At 40.4% G+C, this 19,417-nt stretch overlaps 1 protein-coding gene across 1 annotated transcript in view; it reads right to left on the reverse strand.

Moving 5' to 3' along the window:
• The window catches only part of LOC123512334, an 87,014-nt gene that overhangs the window by 22,747 nt on the left and 44,850 nt on the right, over positions 1–19,417 (reverse strand). Inside the window, 5 exon segments of the mRNA XM_045268672.1 lie at positions 1,568–1,676; positions 12,072–12,931; positions 12,934–12,973; positions 16,292–16,471; positions 18,440–18,535. Coding sequence (XP_045124607.1) covers positions 1,568–1,676; positions 12,072–12,931; positions 12,934–12,973; positions 16,292–16,471; positions 18,440–18,535 — 1,285 coding nt within the window.

Here is a 19,417-nt window from a genome sequence, read left to right on the forward strand (position 1 = left end):
AATTGTCTGATATCTGCCTGTGTGTGTGTGTGTGTGTGTGTGTGTGTGTGTGTGAATAAAATATTTATTTGTATGTTAAGACATTATACAAAAAGTTTGGAGCTCACAGCTCTGCTGTGTTCTGAGTGTGTTTGGATGTAACTATGTGTTGGTCTTCTGAGTGTTTTATTATTATGAAAAGTTTATTGTAAAGTGCGTAAATACATAAATATATACACATATACATGCATACATTAATATTTCCTAAGAAAATTCAGGACTTGACAAGCCGGATTTACTTACATTTCTCTAGATTTTTAAGTCCCCTTCTGTAACACAAATTTCCTTACAACGCAGAAATTTCCTTGAAAGTGGAATTAAACTCATTCATTCCCGCAACAACACTAATTGCACATCCCGGCAAATTGTTCTGGAACACAATTCCACAAACTACTTTCAAGTGTTACGCGAGCCAATAATTGGTTGCAATTCCTTTTACTTGTTTAAGCACCTTAGTTTTCTGATTCTTTATTAATACCACTCCAGCTCCATATTCATCATTACTTCGCTCTCACCACGACTATTTTCAAAGACCTGAGACGAATTGTCGGGTACTTACACTTTCCCCTGTTAACAATGTAGAATGTAGAAATACTGTTAATATGTCACTAAATCCGTAAAAATCACCGTTAAGAACCGGTGTAACAAATTAATCTTGAACGTAATAGGGGTGCGGAGCAATGTTTTACCAGTGAATCCGCGTGTTTGTTTTCATTTACTGCTTTCCTTTACTGAGCCACGAAAGTAACATAACACAGCATCACAAGAATGCGACTTATAACTTAAACATGCCTTACCGTCATTAGGAGACTGTTATTGGTTTCCATTCCAATAACACAACTCAGTTTATCACTGCTATTGATGTACTAAAACTAACGGCTAACGGCTCAGGTGTGGTGGGAGGGGCGAAGCTTCGGAACAAGAACGCGCCGTGGTTATCCGCTATTGGGCAGACGAGAAAGAGCGGCCTGTGATTGGTCAGAGGTGGTACAGAGGCATCAAGTATTAACATAGACGGAGTCACAAGTATGATCTCAATTCCCTCTTGAAGCAAATGATCATCGCTGGATGCGTATTGAAATGATCTCTCTCTCTCTCTCTCTCTCTCTCTCTTATAACACTGCGATATTTGGCGTCGCGTGCAAATGTGCTTCTTCTCCCATCGACACACACACACACACACACACATTTTTAATATCAGTATGATAACTGTATACAGTATGAAAATACAAACATCTGAGGAAATAAACACTATAATACTACTACTGAGAGAGAGAGAGAGAGAGAGAGAGAGAGAGAGAGAGAGAGAGAGAGAGACGAATATCATAATCTTTATATGAATCATTAAAACGAAAATATATGAAAATACAAAACAAGTATACAAAAAAAAAAAAAAAAAAAAAAAATGGACATTGAAAAAAAAAAAAAAAAAAAAAAGGCAGGCAAATAAATAAAACACAACAACGCTTTTTCTAAGACTAAAGAGCTTGCGAAATTAGAATCACATGCGCGCGATTAAAACACTCACGCTTTTCGCAGCCCACGCCCATTGCCTTCACGATCTTGACCAGGAGCCGTTTGCCATTGAGCCCTGGAATGCCCATGGGCTGGCTGGTGGTGGAGTGAGAGGTCGTGGTCTGCAAGGAGGGACCGCGTTAGAGGTGGTCTTGGTGGGGTCAGAGCGAGGGTGCCTACAGTCGAGGGGTAGCTTGTCTATTTGTGTTTTTTTGTACTGAGTGGCTGAAGGACTGACTGATGTGAATACTGAATCATTAGCAGCTCAACGAAAATAAAAGCAACAGCAAAATTATAACAAAGCAATCTTGTAGAAAAAAAAAGTATTTAGTGGGAAGAAATAATTGTTTTATCTTATTTATTTGCACTGAATGTGACTTTAGAATAGTAAATTAAACAGAAAGAAAATTCAAATCATAAATTGTGAGTAAGAATGATTTAACTGCTGAAATTCTTTAAGGGGATCTTTGCAAAATCTCAACAAAAAATGCATGTAAGACAACTTAAAAGAAAGAAAAGAAAACAAGGGAGAAAAGCTTAAAACAGGCTTAGCATAAAGAAATTATTGAAGATGAACACAGACAGACAGACATATGCCAGACAGACAGACAAATAGCAGATAGACAGACCAAACAGATGTATAAGATCAGCCATTCAGTGAAAAGGGAAGCTTATATTGCTTAAAAACTAACGTCACAAAACAAACAGTGAAGTTAGTTAATTCTTATAAAATCTACATGTTAAGGACTAATAGTTTTTGATATGGTACCTACTCCTATGTTTAAAAATTCAAGGTATACTGACAATGACCATAATATCTAAGTTTTCCACATCATAAGGTCACTGAGTCATGTAGAGTAACAGAAGTTGTGAAATATATGGTGAATTAAGAAGTTTAGAGAAGATATACATTAATGAAGCTTTATCAATGTCATTATAAAACCTCACACATTGATATATTGAAATTTCTAAAGAAAATATGACAATTAAATGTGATAATAAAATTTGTTCAAAGTACCAATAAGTCTTGAACGATGAGTGATATGAAATACTTAAGAATAAAAGTCTTAATTTGCCTCTATTCCAAAAAAGCAATACAAGCATAAAAGTTATTCTGTTTACTTGATACACTGTACTTACATGAGTGTGTGTTAATATTTGAGGCACATCACCTTATACACTAGTTTTCCTTACACTTATTACTTAAAGGCATCTTCAAGAGAGGGACATGACCAAGTATCATTTATCACTACTGTAAAAAGACACAAAACTTAAATCCCTCATTGCATGTAAGGCAATTTTTCTGTCTAGTATGGAAGGTACATGGTAAATGTATTGTATTTAGGGTGTAGCTTATTCATTTTGTATGTGAAATGTGTCTGACAGCATTGCAATATAGTGGTAAAGAAATTTCAACCTTAAATTCCTTATGCAATGGTGTTAAAGTTTTGTATATGATGTAGTAATATAGTAACATCCTTTGCAAATATCCCATCCCTTCTTGTGCCTGGAAAATATATATACGATAGCATGATATATTGTGACAAGGAAAGCAAAGCACAATTCCATAAGCAGATAAATACAAAAAAATAGCATTATATATATCACAACAGGTCAATGGAAAACTTATATACTTAAAAACATATATTGCACAGAGGCCAATAACAAGTAATATCTTAACCAAAACACAGAGTGGCCAATATATACAATGCATTATCCTGATAGTGTGGTAGAGACAGGAATAACTGCATTTGGTTAGCTCTACTACACTGCATGGTGACAACAGGACAAGAAACATCACTGTGATTTCATATACACAAAAACAAATCGCCTTTTTTTCCAAGTTGCTATCATGCACATTAGTAGAGCTTGACCAAACATGCAGCTGACAAAAGATCAAGAGGACAAAGGACATACACACATGGTCCCCACATAAGCTGTACAGTATTACCAGTGTAGAACAGACACCAACGCACCACCACAGTGTAACCCTCAAGTGTGGTAAAAAGTGAACCAATATTCCAGAGATATTCATACAGTCATGGTTAGTAGCTGAGTGACATGGCATACTCTCTTCCACTGTATTTGGTGACTATTTCTCTATCGTAAGGCATGTATCTATCAGGAGGTGTAAGATTGTCAGTAAATATCAAAGTATCACAGTCAGTAGTTTATCACAGTTTATACTGAAGGAGAATACAAGATAGCAGTGGAAGTGAGAACAGGTGACTAAACTTCTCATCATGACTGTCTCTCAAATGTGTAGACCTAAGTTTTTGATGATTCCCAGAAAAGAACAGTGTGCCAAGAATAAGTTTATCTCACTGATATGCCAGTAAGATTTTTTTGAACTTGAGAAATTATAATTGCACTACAGCAATAATTCAATACAAAGGTGATGTTTTTTTCATTTTTTTTCTAATTTGTGGCTGAGTTTAATCATTTAACATTTTTTATTTTCAAGGCACTTTGCTCTTTGACAATTCATAGACACCTGAAGACTGGCCAAATAATAAGACAACCTCCTTACTAGCCAGGAAAAGTAAAGGGACCAAAAACAAGAGTAAACCACGTGAGGCGTCCCACACCAGAAGATGCAAGTGTTCAGACCAAGCATCTCATCAAAACACTTCAGCAGCAGCTTGGTCTGCATGCATCTTCTTATGCAGGACACCTCAACAAATGTACCAGTGAGCCACACCAGGCCAGAATGTATATCAATATCACCTTGGCAGTAAGAAAATAGGACGGACTGAAAGAAGAGAAGATGAAGTAATGTAACCATAGCCACACCAGGCTGGCATGAAATAAATGTCACCTTAATACCTAGAAAAAGTAGAGTGATGGACTGGAAAAAAGAGAAGACCAAGAAGTAGATTAATGTTCTCACAAATCACAGTGGGCTGAAGGAAGTTGCCCAGCCAACAACACTGACACAGATGCCCACAAGCCCATATGAGCCCAAGAGGAGAGTTGGTGTCACTGGATTAGTGGAGCAGTGATGCAAAACGCCAGCAGAAGAAGATCCACCAAGGCAAAAATGTGTGGGTCTTACCACAGAGTACGGGCCAAAAACTGGGTACGAAGGCAGGTGTCTGGTCCACAGGGTCGAGCCGGGGACAGGGGGGTGGTGGTCAGGTCCATCGCCCCCTCCGTCAACCCACTGCCCTGTGTGGGGTTTGACCTGTGGCTGTGTTAGTGCACCAGTGCTGTCAGTATGCGTTAATGGAGCCACATTCTCAGGTCCTGTGGTTAGTGTTGTTTCTCCTCCTCCACCTTGTTCCTCTCCTGTGAGTTCCATGGGTTTCTTCACTCCTGCAGAATCATCACCTCCCATGGAAGTGTCAACATGCTCCTGCTTCTGTTGCACTGTCTTGGTCTCCTCTCCAGCTTCCTGAATAGTTACTCTGTCTTGTACTGCATCCTTGTGACTAGAGTCTTCTGTGTCTTTTGGTGAAATGTCCTCTTTTTCCTGACTAGGGGGTTGGTGGGTGTCGTGTTGCGAGGTTTGGTCTCCACCCTTCTGACTAGTATCTGCTACCACACATCCTACTTCAGAGGGTTCAGCTGCATCTTCTATGTTATCTTGACTAGACTGTGCACCTTCGTCTTGGAAAACTGTCGGTGTTGGTGTCACCTGACCATCATCTTTGTCCATCTCGGCATCAGCAATCAAGTCAATGTCACTCTTCCTCCACTCTCTCTTTATCTGCAGTCTTCTTGGTGGTCCCTTAATGTATCTACCTGTGATTCCCTCCACCTCAGAGTCTGTCATGGAGTCATATGCACTGTGCTGGCTTGCGTATCCCGAGTATCCAAAATCCTCCTCTTCTGGTGAGAATGGATCCTTAGGCAATAAACGAGGATCTGTGTACTCATCATCAGTGTTTGCATCAGTGGTGGAGTCGTCCCAGAATGATGGACTTCTGAGGGAGATATAACCAGTATTCTTCTCTGCCTCCTGGAGTTGTGTGTTGAGTGATTCTAAGGAGGAGATGCTGACTGCTGTGTCTTCCCCTGAGTCTGAAACGAGGAAGGTGACTTGGAGCTTGTGGCGACGGATTCTCCTGAGTGTCGCGTCAAAGTGGTCATGTTCCTCCTCCAGTTCAGATGCTGAGTAAGTGTCGATTGGGTGTCTGGTGCGGTAATGGTGTCTAGTGAGGGGTTTCCTGCTTGCTTGGCTTGGAGCAGTCTTGGTGGTTGTGTTCTTCATTACTTCCGTCTCTTCATCTATTTCTGTCTCTGTGTCATCATCCTCGTCTTCCCCATATTGGGTTTTTGTGGCTTTGCTGAGGCTTGTGTTGTTGCTGTCCACACTCCTGCTCAGTTCTGTCTTGCTGTTGATGCCATTGCTGTTTCTACGGAGAATTTCCACCGCGTGACCATTCTTGTTAGTCTCTCTATCAAATCTTGCCTCAGTGTTTACTTGTACACTGTTTCTGTTCACCTCTGTCTCTGGGTGGATGCCGTTAGTGGTTTTCTGAGGAGTCTTCATCATAGGAGTGGTCTTTAGGTCTCCAGTTTGTATGAGTAACTGTGCCATTTTGTCAAGGTCAGTTGCAGAGCTAACGCGACGCTGAATCTTATTACCATCCCTGTTCCTCTCCCGTAGTTTTACCTCTTGGTTAAATCCGTTTGTAGGTGCTTCTTTTTCTTGGTGGTTCACATTCCTTTCTATTATTGCCTCTACTGCTTTTGTTCCTTGGTTGTCTATATTTTTATCTCCTATCTCTGTTTTTTGCTTCTCCATATTCATATCTTTAACTTCTGTGTCTTGGCTATGATTATTCTTATCTACTTTTATCTCTCTGCTTTCTGCACCCCTATCTACCAGTTCTGTCTCTTGGCTATCACCATTTCTATTTACTATATCTCTGTTGTCTTCATTGCCATCAGCTTCTTCAACTAACTCTCTCACTTGGCTGTTTCCCTTCCTACCTCTGTCATTTGTTTCCACTTCTCTGTTCATTGCACTGGTTTCTTCAAATTCTGTCTCTGCATCAACTCCCTTACTGTCTTTGTTGAATTCAGTGTTAGTCATATCTGTGTCTTTATCAAATTCTGTGGTTAGTAAATTTGTCTTTTCATTAGGAACTTCTACATAGCTACTGTCTTTATTGGCTTCCTCGGTACTAAGTTCATCATTGTCTACTTCTATTTCAGTGCTGATGTTGTGGCTGTCTCTGTCTGATTCTGTCTCACTGCTGACTCCACTGGTATCTTCATTAATTGTTCCTGTATACCCCACACTAAGGTCTCCATCAATATCTGTCTCAATAAGGGTTCTGTCACTCTTAGTAAGCTGTATTTCAGTACCTTCATTGGTATTTTCATCTGCTGCCATTTCAATGCAGAACTTGTTAAAAATCACCTCTGAATCTACTATATCTTTATCTTCATTATCTTCTGCCTTGATACTACACAGGATTTCTTCACCAAGTTCTGTATTTTCATCTGTCTCTATTTCAGTAAAGAACTTGTTAAAAATCACCTCTGAATCTACTATATCTTTATCTTCATTATCTTCTGCCTTGATACTGCTCGGAATTTCTTCATTGAGTTCTGTCTTTTTATCTGTCTCCATTTCAGTACAGAATTTATTAACAACCATCTCTGTATTTGCATCTTTATCTTCATTATCTTCTGCCTTGATACTGCTCAGAATTTCTTCACTGAGTTCTGTTTCAGTAAAGCCTTTGTTGATATCCTTACCACTCTTCATCTCAGTAATTGTACAGGGAACATTGTCATCTTTAAATATCATCTCAGCATCAACCACATCTTTACTTTCAGCTTCAGATTCACCATTGCTAACATTGCTCCATTCATCAAGATCCACTTCTGCACCATTCAAATAATCCTCAAGTGTTAGTTCAGTACTGGTGGTGCTAGTATCATCTTCCTCAGTGCTGGTCAAATTGTCCTCAGCTTCTATCTTTATAGTAGGTACATTTATGGCTTGAGTCTCAGCACTGACTATATAATCTTTGGGTGTTATTTCAGTGTTAATATTCTCTTCAGTGCTGGTTACGTGATCTGGTTCTATCTTGATGCTGGGTAAATTATGAGTCTCAGTGTTAATTATATCATCTTCAGGTGTTATTTCAGTGCTGGCAGTGTTAATATTCTCTTCAATGCTGGTTATGTGGTCTGAGTCTGCCTTGATGCTGGGAATGTTTACAGTTTTATGAGTCTCAGTGTTAACTAAATCATCTTCAGGTGTTATTTCAGTACCACCAATGTTAACATCCTCTTCTCAGTGCTGGTCAAGTTGTCTGGTTCTGAGTTAGTGCTGGGAATGTTTACAGCTTTATGAGTCTCCGAAATAATTATGTCTTCAGATTTTATTTCAGTGCTGGCAATGTTAACATCTTCCTCTCCGGTGCTGGTTGAGTGGTCTGCGTCTATCTTGATGCAGGGAATATTTGCAGCTTTGTTAGTCTCAGAGTTAAGTATATTATCTCCACATGTTATTTCAGTGTTGCCAGTGTTAACATCCTCTTCAGTGTTGGTCATGTTGTCTGGTTCTATCTTGATGCAGGGAATATTTGCAATTTTGTTAGTCTCAATGTTAAGTATATCATCACATGTTATTTCAGTGCTGGCAGTGTTAATACTCTTCTCAGTGTTGGTTGAATTGTCTGGTTCCGAGTTAATGCTGGGAATGTTTACAGCTTTGTGAGTCTCGGTACTGGTTATATCATCTCCTGGTTGTGTTTTAGCACTACCCAGATTCATATTTCCATTAGTCACAGTGTTGATCTCAACATTTAAAGGTTCTATTTTTGTGGTGTCTATATCTTTGTAAGTCTTCTTGATCTCAGTATCTTTATTCTCACTGCTCACTGTACTTTCTTCAGGTTCTATCTTAGTACTGGGCATATGAATATCTTTACCAGTGTTAGTGTCATTGTCTTCATGTTCTTTCTTAGCACTGTCTACATTAATATAGTCATCTTTCTCACTGCTCACTAAGTTCCCTTCAGATTTTGTCTTAGTAATGGCCACATCAATTTCTTTATCAATTTCTCTAATGGTCTCACTGTCTTTACATTCTATCATAGCACATGCCAACTTAATACCTTCATCATGGCCAATACTAACCAAATTATCTTCATCATCTATTTCATGGCCAATTCCACTGTCAAAGAAATCAACCTCTGCTGAATTATTGACCACATTATCAACAAGCTTTGCCTCAACATCCTTATTTCCATATTTTATTTCAGTACTTCTCATATCTGTCTCTTCTTTATCAGTCTTTTTATCATCAACTAATTTGTCTTCAAGTTCTGGCTCAGAGTCATCTTCGTCAGTGTCTCGTGCAGTGCTGATAAAACTGTAATCAAGTTTTATCTCAGTTTCATCATCATCAGCCTCTTTCTCAGCACTGCCAAGCCTTTCTTCAAGTTCTTTCTCAGTACTGTTCATTGTATCATCTTCAGCCTCTTTCTCTGCAATGATAAATCTCTCTTCAATTTCTTTCTCAAAATTGTTCATTGCATCACTTTCACTAACCTCTTTCTCGATACTGACAAACTTTTCTTCACCTTTTATCTCGGTACTCTTCATTGTGTCATCTTCATCTACCTCGTTTTGACTACTTACTTCCATTTTGTTACTGTCTACATCATTATCACAAGTCTCTTCCTCAGCAGTGACTACTCTATCATTGACTTCCATCTCAGTATTTTCTGTCTCATCATCTTCATCAGCATCTTTCTCGGAGCTCACCACAATGTCTTCATCAATGTCAGTGTCAGTTTCAACACCATTACCATTTTCATCAAGGAAAACGGGAGAAGAATCTGCAGCGTGAGGCATCGAGGAGAGATTATTTACTGTTGTTTCTGTGTATTCCTCACTCGAGTCTTCTTCATCCAGCTCTTTTTCTTCTTCTGTTTGAATGTCTTCTTCATCTTTGCAAAAATGTGTTTCTTCAATGCAATTTTCACTGGAGTATTTATTTAGTTTGTCCAGCTCTTCCTCTTCTGTCAAAATATCTTGGTGTGTGTTTGTGTGTTCAGTACATTTCTTATCAAAATCTTCTTCGAGTTCTTTTAGCTGTTCCTCTTCTGTCTGATGATCTCTATGCATATCTTCACTGCAGAGATAACCAGAATCTTCTTTATATTCTTGTGATTCTTCTGTTAGACTATCTTCTTCCTCTCTATGTATCTCTTCAGTGCATACATACCCGGAGTCTTCCCTATATTGTGCATCTTCTCTTCTGTCTGGCTGTCTTCCTCCTCTTTGTATGCATGACTCTCTTCAGTACACATATACCCAGAGTCTTCCCTGTCTTCTTCTGGGTCTTTTGTTTCTGTCTGGGTTTCTTCTTTCTTTTCCTCAGTGCATATATAACCAGAGTCTTCTTCAAGTTCTCCCTGTTCTCCTTCTTCTATCTTATCTTCTTTTTCTTTGTATTCTGAATCACCTAAGGCTTTCTCAAGATTCTCTGAGGCCTGCTTGAAATTTGTGGCCTCTTCATGGAAATAGTTCTCATTGAAGTTCTTATTTTCTTCAGAACAAATCATGTAACTTTTATCAGCATGCACTTCAATTTCTGTCTCTGGGTCACTGCAATGCTCATTTGATTCTGGATCTTCAGCAACAGTCTCTCTATCAGTGGGTGGAGGTGAGTAGCTTTCCTTCTCTTCAGTTTCTATCTCTGATTCTGGGTCTGAGGAAATGACATAATTTTCATCGCCATTCTCTTCAGTTTCTATCTCTGGGTCATTACAATGCTCCTCTGATTCTGGGTCTGAGGAAATCACACAGTTTTCATTGCCATTCTCTTCAGTTTCTATCTCTGGCTCATCACAGTGCTTCTCTGATTCTGGGTCTGAGGAAATCACACAGTTTTCATTGCCATTCTTTTCATTTTCTATCTCTGGGTCATCACAATGCTCCTCTGATTCTGGGTCTGAGGAAATCACACAGTTTTCATTGCCATTCTCTTCAGTTTCTATCTCTGGGTCATCACAATGCTCCTCTGATTCTGGGTCTGAGGAAATTGCACAGTTTTCATTGCCATTCTCTTCAGTTTCTATTTCTGGGTCATCACAATGCTCCTCTGATTCTGGGTCTGAGGAAATCACACAGTTTTCATTGCCATTCTCTTCAGTTTCTATTTCTGGCTCATCACAGTGCTTCTTTGATTCTAGGTCTGAGGAAATTGCACAGTTTTCATTGCCATTCTCTTCAGTTTCTATTTCTGGGTCATTACAATGCTCCTCTGATTCTGGGTCTGAGGAAATCACACAGTTTTCATTGCCATTCTCTTCAGTTTCTATTTCTGGCTCATCACAGTGCTTCTTTGATTCTAGGTCTGAGGAAATTGTATAGTTTACATCACCATTCTCTTCAGTTTCTCTCTCTGGCTTATCACAGTGCTTCTCTGATTCTGGATCTGAGGAAATAACATTCTCTTCAGTTTCACTCTCTGGCTCATCACAATGTTCCTCTGATTCTTGGTCTTCATCAGTCAGTTTATCAATGGCTGAGGAAATTGTGTTGTCTTCACTTTCTATTTTTGGGTCACTGCAGTGTTTTGGTTCTTCAGCATCAATGGCTGGGGGTGAGTCTGGCCCCTCCAGCTCCTCACTTCCATCACTGCTTGCTTCTCTTCCTGGGCTGGGCAGGGACATGGGTGGACTGTCTGGCTCATACACATCCACCACCTCCCAGGGCAGATCTTCCACTCTCTCCTCAGGTATGGAAAGCTCAGAGTCCTCCACCTCAATATGCCTAAACAAGTTCTCTGTAAATTCATTCAGGCATATTTTTAATTTTGACTCTTCTTCCTTTCCTGCCACTGGACCTACTTCCCTCTCTTCACTCACACTCCCTTCACTGTCCTCTAAAACGTTAGAGGAGTCAGTGTGTGAGTCTAGCAGTGAGTTTCCTTCTAGAGACTCACCATCACTGTTATCTGGGCTAGGAATGGCATCTAAGGGACAAATCTTTCCTTCATCCACCAGTGCTGAGTCTACATCCTGATCCTGTGTTGTGGATTGAGAGAAGCTTTGATCCTCACCCTCTGAAACAGCCTGCCCCAAGTCCTTCCTATCCAGAACACTACCTTTGCCAAGCTCTATACATGCTACTACACCACTAGGCTCAGAGGAATGGGTGCTATCACGCTCACCTGCTGACACTACCTGCTGCTCCCACTCCGCTACACCACGCTCGTTATTGCTATCATCTACCAAGTGGAACACACCAGAAGCAGCAGGTATGAATGGCTCAGGGGAGAGGGAGTGGATGGGGGAAGGGCTGGGTGGCTCCTCTGGTCCACGCGACACATTATCCACACAAGACTCATGGGTAGTGGCGGTGGATGGCTGGTTATGGAGCGAGGGTGGTAAGGGGGATCGGGCAGAGGCCTCCTGGTCATACTCAGGAAGGTCGCAAGCCACACTGCCACCAACAGCTGCAGTCTCAATTCTAAGGTCAAGCTGAGGAAGTTGGGCAGCCACACCAACCTGCACTCCCACACAACATGCTTCACTTACGAAAGGTGCCTTTTGGAGTGGTCCGAGCCCCAGTGCGCCGCTAATCTGGGGTTTGTCAAGGATTTCCAGCCTATCAAACTGTAGCTTCGCGTCTTCAAAATCATCGTCTTCCGCGTCACCAAGGCTGTCCTGCCTCGGCGTCCCCAGGAGGAGCGGGCTGCCTGTCTCCTTCCTCAGGCAAGGCTCGTCTCTGGGTCTTTGCGGTATCATATCTGCCAGCTCCTCCTCCTCCTCCTCCCCATTCACCTCGTCGGCAGGGATGTCGTTGTGAAGCGGCAAGATGTTCCTGGGTTCATCAATGAGCTTTGATCTGCTGGAGACCATGAGGACAAAGTTCTGTGTTTTGGCTTCACTCTCCTGCTGGTAGTCAGTGTTGATGCCAGCAGTGGGTGATAGTGGAGGCTCCTCTTCCACTGTGTTGTCAGCAGGAGGAGGGATGTCCTTGGCCGGCACATAGTTTTCCTGCCAAGTCTTGCAAAACTCTTCTATTTCTTCAGGTGCCATGTCTGCATTCTCCAGAGATGGGTATTTGTTGAGGTTTCTTGCTATGAGCTGCTCTTCACTTGACGTGAGATTAGAGAAGGTGAGGGCCGTGAAGGACTCCCCGGCTGGCTCTATTTTCTCATTGTGAAGAGGGACAAAGTCTGCTTTGGGGGTCTTACGAGGTACTGAGGGTGGATGAGTCTGCTTCTCACGTACCATAGAGTCGTAGCCCACAGGGATGATGGGATCGGGAACCTGTCGGGCTCGTCGGAATCTCGGAAATGTCTGGTTCGGCTGGAAGTTGAACTCGAGGACTGAGTTACGCAGCGCTGATGAGACGACTTCGTTGATCACGTCCAGCATCTGCTGCTCGTTTCGCCCGTCGAATTGTTTCGAATTCCCTCCAATGTGAGGGAGACCTGTAAAGAAAAACAACTGATTAAATGTTACACTACTCCATGCAGCTTCTCTGTGTCTGCCCTCAAGATGTAACAAAGCTTTAGGAATCAGTGCAGAATTATTCAAAATCAACATTTTTAATTGTTATATGTATCTTTAGAACTGTTTAGACATTTCAAATCAAGTAAGAACATCAGTTTCTCATTTTTGACACACTAAAGTTAACACATTGCACAACTGTGGATATCTGAGTGATAAGACATGGAGCAAATGTTTTGAGTGGAAGATGATGTTTGAGGGACTGAATCATTACATTGCTTTAATAAACAGTGAAGAATGGAGAGTGGACATACATTTAGTAAATGAATGAGGAAAACTTGACTCAAAGGTGAAAGACTGAGTAGTGAAGGAGTGAAGGATATGTTTAGAATGTTCAAACAAAGAGGAGGAACTCTGGGATAAACAGTTGACATGAAAGAGGTGAAAGTGGCATCTGGTGTGTGAGTTCACGATGCTTGAGAGAGACAGGAGGAAGAAGAATGAGAGAATAAGGTAAGATTTTAGGACATGGGAAAGAGGAGACTCCTGTACTGTAGCCACTGTCCTGAGAGAATGTGAGGGAACAAGTGTGGCCACAGTCAAGTACTACACACTGTGAGGCTCATCATAACACCACCTACACACAGGGAGTGGAACACTGTACTGGGGTGTGAGATAATGACAAAACCACACTGGGAGGTGGTCAGGTATTAGGTTGTTAAGGCATAACACTGACCTGGGGCCAAAAGAAAACAAAAATTCCAGGTTCAAAACACAAAAAGTCCAGTTGATACACATGTGCTAAATAAAACCATCACTAAGGCAGGGCAGGTTGATCTATACAAAACAGTACCCAGTGTTCTAGTGGTTCTAGTACAAGCTGCTCCAAGCTACAGGTTTATTGCTTGTTGCACAGCCTGAGTGTGCCAGGCTAGTGGGAACCCAAGTCATGCGCTGCTGCTTAGTTCTTCACAAGTTATGCAATGGCTTCCTTGTTTATGTAGTACAACAAAGATCACTTTCAGATGACAGTAAGTCTGGTGGAAAGCTTAAGCAGGCTGCATAGTGCTTAGTGCTTAGTGTGCTGCCCAATGACTTTCTAGCACAAACCCATGTGATAAAGGCAACACTGTATAGGCAAGGCATTCATGGCTAACCAACATCGACTGGTGCCTTGGTGGCTGTTCAGGGATGGACTGGTGGCAAGGCATGTGTGTTATGTCTCCTGCTGTGGGTTTGATCCCCAGCAGCTCCCTCTTATGGTTACTCTTTAGATCACTTCCTCAGCATCTCAGAGGAGGCAGTGAAGTGGTGGCCAAGAGAAGCTAAGAACTGAACCCCTAAGAGGACACTCACTGCACACACCTCACCACTGAGCCACTAGACACCACGAAACCTCAAGTGGGTGTTGGTTGACCTTGAATGACCAACCTTTATGACTGGACACTGTTAACATGACCATCCCTCCCACACATGATTGAAGCCCTCCCAGCAGCAGCAGCCAGCAGGACCTGAGCTATGGTCCCACTGAGGTCACCTGCCCGCAAGACTAACCAGTGCGCCACGGCCCCGCCTGACCCACACTCTCCATACTTACCTCCACGTCCTGAAACGAGGGACACGTCACAGTAAGAATGGCATGCAGTTATGAGATTGTGATAAAAAAAAAAAAGGTAAATCTTAGGGAGGGAAAACATTTGAACTGTTCCACTGGCAATTATCATTATTAGTGTGGATGGATTTATACTGAGGGCATCAACACTTGTAACCCATTGACTTGTGTTCTCTTGATACCACACAGAATAGTCTGGTACAAGTTCATGGCATAATTCTGGTATTCTGTCTTTTTTTATTACATTTATTTCACTCTGAACCATTTATGATGACTTGGCGCAAGTAGCAAGCACCATTCAGCCTTCACCAGTCAAAGGATTACACAAAGAAGCTAAAAAAAATATTCAATGACTCTCAGCATGTACAGAAAATACTAATACGTAATCAAATGGGATAAAAAAGAACAGCTGGCCAGATACTGAAAGTTTAAATGGGGGATCTCAGTTGTCTGTCAGTGCTATATTACACTGGCTGCAATAATACACAGGAGCTTACACAACATGATAAAGGCAATAGTACTTCAGCATTATTTTGTGACTCCATATCTTTGAATGCTTACAAAGATAGGCAGCCTCAGAATAATGCTGAAATAGTTACAGTGAATGACAGGAGGTAATGTGATGAATACACTGTCATCTGAAACACCCCACTCTCATGTCACTGCCTTGTTTCACCCACAAAAAATGTATCAAAAGCACATTAACTAAACTACTCTTTCTCTCGGTTTCTTTATATAATCAAGAAATTATCAAACTTAAACTTTTCCAGCAAACTACAACTGCATAAAAAAGAATGGTGGAAAATGTGTCAGTAAACCAACCCTGTCCCATTAAGAGCTTGTGTAGGTGGCTGTGTCATTTGCGAGTTCATATACTTTGCTGGCGGTCCTATCAGCAGCAGTGGTAGTGGTGGTGGTGGTGGTGTGAGGAGTATTGGTATCACTGCTTTACTCTCTTATATTGGTAATTTGATCATTATTGTCCCAGTGTCATTATTCTGTTAATTTGAGCAGTGTGGTGGTCTCATTGTCTCCTTAATGTTAATTCAGAAAAAAATGGATAAATAAATGGAAAAAATAAAGTTTGAGGTATATATTTCCCCATACAACATACTAATACTATTGATGAGTGGTTGTGTATGGGGAATGGATGCCTGGTAGTATGGGTGGTACCAAAGATTCTAGGTTGCATATTCCTTGGGTGGTACTGTACCTTTCTGGTGGCATATAAAAAATTGGTAAAATGGTTCCTGTAATATGCGTATGTTGTATGAAAATAAAATACATGAGATTTTTCTTAGTCTTGAGAGAGAGAGAGAGAGAGAGAGAGGCAGTCCTTTTCACTATAGTCTTGTTCTTGCGCTCAACAATAGGAAGTTCTTGTATGTTGTATGAAAATAAATCTTTTACCTGTAGCTTTACCCTTGTGTAAAAAACGAATAAATAACAAATAAAAGCAAAAATCCGCAAGTCTTTAATTTATGCCACATTACCTTCTACTGTGTCTACGTGGTGTAAGGAAAGAGGTATTTCTAACTAGTCTTATTCTTACGTCAATAAATAAATAAACAAATGATAGTACGTAATAATAAAAGTAATGAAAAAGTCTTCTTATATATAGTAATGACCTAATCTGCAACCTCTTCTACCCTGTGTGTGTGTGTGTGTGTGTGTGTGTGTGAATCACCTCAGGCCATCCATCAAATTTGGCCACGGCGAGGAGCTCTGCCGTGACCGATGCAATGTTGAGCCTCCCGCGCAGGGGCTTCACGGCGCACGCGTACTCGCTCTCCGTGGTCTGGTCGCCTTGGGTGCGTGTGGTGATGATGCGGAGGTACAGCGTGGCATCACAGTCGCAGGTTATAGTCTGACGGAGAGAGAGAAAGGGACATGGTGTGGTGATGGCGTGTTATGATGAAATGGTAGGTAATGGTGTGTGTTATAATGGAAGCAGGGGCGGATTTAGGAATTTGGGGATCTAAGCAACGGTAGGCATGGAGGCCCCCCGCACCTAATACAGTATAGTGGGGACTGAAAGGGGGGCCCTATTTTCTTTATACATCCATAGGGGCCCCAAAACACACTTAATAGGATAATCATTCTGCTGGCATTTTAGCAAATGGATTTTAATAAAAAACATAAATAATGTGTGCAAATAATAAAAAAACTATTAACTAGAAGAGAATGAGGAGTTCCATGGGGCTCCTAGAAACTCTGGGCCCTAGGCAAACAACCACCTAGTGTTGCCTAGTAGTAAGTCCGCCACTGAATGGGTGTTAAAGGTATATAATGATAACAAGAGAGAGAGAGAGAGAGAGAGAGAGAGATGATGGCGTGTTATGATGAGAATACATAATGGGGTGTGTCTTATGATGGAAGTTAAATATATATAATGGTAACAAGAGCAATGGAGAGAGAGAGAGAGAGAGAGAGAGAGAGAGAGAGAGAGAGAGAGAGAATGGTGTGACGATGGCTTGATATGATGAAAGAATAGATAATGGTGTGTGTCTTATGAAGGGAGTTAAGGGTATATATAACAGTAACAATAACAAAGGGGACATGGTGTGGTTATAGTGTGTTATGATGAAAGCAGGGTAGTAGCTATTAATCCCTACAGTACCATGACGCATTTCCATATCAATTTTGGTTACTATTTGGTGATTTTATACAGCTTCAGAAACTTGTGTAGGATTAAAATAGTGAAGACTTTGGCCATCAATCTTCAGACCTCTATAGATCCTTCCTAATGTTAATAAAAAGGTCTAATCGTGCACATATCTCAAGGTAAAAATGCGTCCCAGTACTGAAAAGATTAATGGCGCGTGTAATGATGGGAGTTGAAGATATAATAGCATAACACTCTGAGTTTTGTAGTGACCATTAATACAGTTTGAACCTCAGAAATTTGGACCTCACTTCATACACTTTGAGTTTTACAAAGACTGGCAAAAGAAATGAATCGACATTGAAAAATATTATACTTGTAACAATAATATGAAACGCTTGAAACATTAGGGTTTGTATAAGGAGTGGGTGCTGTATGGAAGCAGAAATGTGTGTGTGTGTGTGTGTGTGTGTGTGTGTGTGTGTGTGTGTGTGTGTGTGTGTGTGTGTGTATTATAAATAAACCAGAAGGGAGAATATGATAATACGTATACAATTATGCATAGAGCGTATTCTAAAACGTTTTACATACACCTACAACAATAACAGTAATAACACCACCACCACCAACAAGGACACCGTATACTGGCCATGTTCAAGGTTATAATGGTGAGTGGGGAAGGGGAAGAGAAGTTATCTAAATGAAGCCTTAACCCCTTCCGTACTGCGACGCATTTTTACCATGAGTTTTGAGTATGATTGGACGATTTTATTTACACTAGCAAGGGTCTATGGAGGTCAAAAAGTTAATGGTCCAGAATCTTCACTATTTTAATCCCCACATGAGATTCTGAAGCCGTACAAAATCGCCTAATAGTAACTTGAATAAATATGAAGACGCGTCATGGTACTGAAGGGGTTAAGCGCAGAAGTCTTGAATAAAAAAAAAAAAAATAGTATATGTAAATCAACAACCCTTACAACAACAACAACAACAACAACAACAACAATAAACCCATATATGTTATCCAGACAACAATATACTCTAAATAACCAAACAAAACCTAAAACATTCCCTTAAAATCCTCTCAATACAAAGTAAACTAACCCCACAACAGCAACAAGAACAGTAACAAGACCCGTATGGCAGGCAGGTTCAAGTTTATGGGGTGTAATAAAAAAAGTAACGTGTAGTGGTAGTGGTGGTGGTGGTGGTGGTTGGGTGACATACCACGTTGTCTGTGGGGGAGCAGTCCACTACCATGTTGGAGAGGACCGGCCCCGGGGTTTGCTTCATCAGTTCCACCACCTCAATCAGGATGCCAGTCTGTGGAGAAAGAAAGAAAGAGCTGGTTAAGAAAGATATACTGACTGGTAGGATATTAAGAATGTGAATAAATGATAAATGAACACAATAACTTCTTTTTTTTATGTAAGAGGGAGAACTACCAAGGGCAAAAATATGAATATTAGAAAAAAAAAAAAAAAAGGCCCACTGGAATTGTAGTCTCCATAAAAGTTAAAAAGATTAGTCAAAATTCAGTGACAAATGTTTCGACACCTCGCTCTTAAAGGTAGACAAACTTAAGTAAAAATAAGTAACACTGAACATGCGAATTAACTAACGAATTAAAGAGGGAGAAAGAGTTGGTTAGGAAAGATATACTGATGGTAGGATATTAAGAATGTCAATAAATGATAAATGGACACAATAACTGATAGACAAACTAAATAACAAACGATAACAAACTTGTGAAAAATAAGTAACACAGTGAACATGCGAATCAACTAATGAATTAAGGATGAAAGAGCTAGTTACGAAAGATAGATACTAAGAATGTACATAAATGAACACAACAACTGACAGACAAACTGAATAGCAAACGATAACAAACAAGTAAAGAAGAAAAAGAAGTTACATAAAGAAAATACGAATAAACTAAGATGGCTGGTTTTAAAAAGGATATACTGACTATTAAGATATTAAGAACGTGACTAAATGAACACAATACCTGATAGAAAAACTGAATAACAAACGATAACAAACTTAAATAAAACAAGTAACAATGAAAATGCATATAAACTAATGAATTATGGAAGGTGAAAGAGTTGGTTTAAGAAAGATTCACTAACTGTTAGAATATTAAGAAAGTGAATCAATGAACGCAATAACTGATAGACAAACTGAATAGCAAACGAGAAAACATAA

Source organism: Portunus trituberculatus, chromosome 33 (genome assembly GCF_017591435.1).
Source record: "Portunus trituberculatus isolate SZX2019 chromosome 33, ASM1759143v1, whole genome shotgun sequence".
Lineage (NCBI taxonomy): Eukaryota > Metazoa > Arthropoda > Malacostraca > Decapoda > Portunidae > Portunus > Portunus trituberculatus.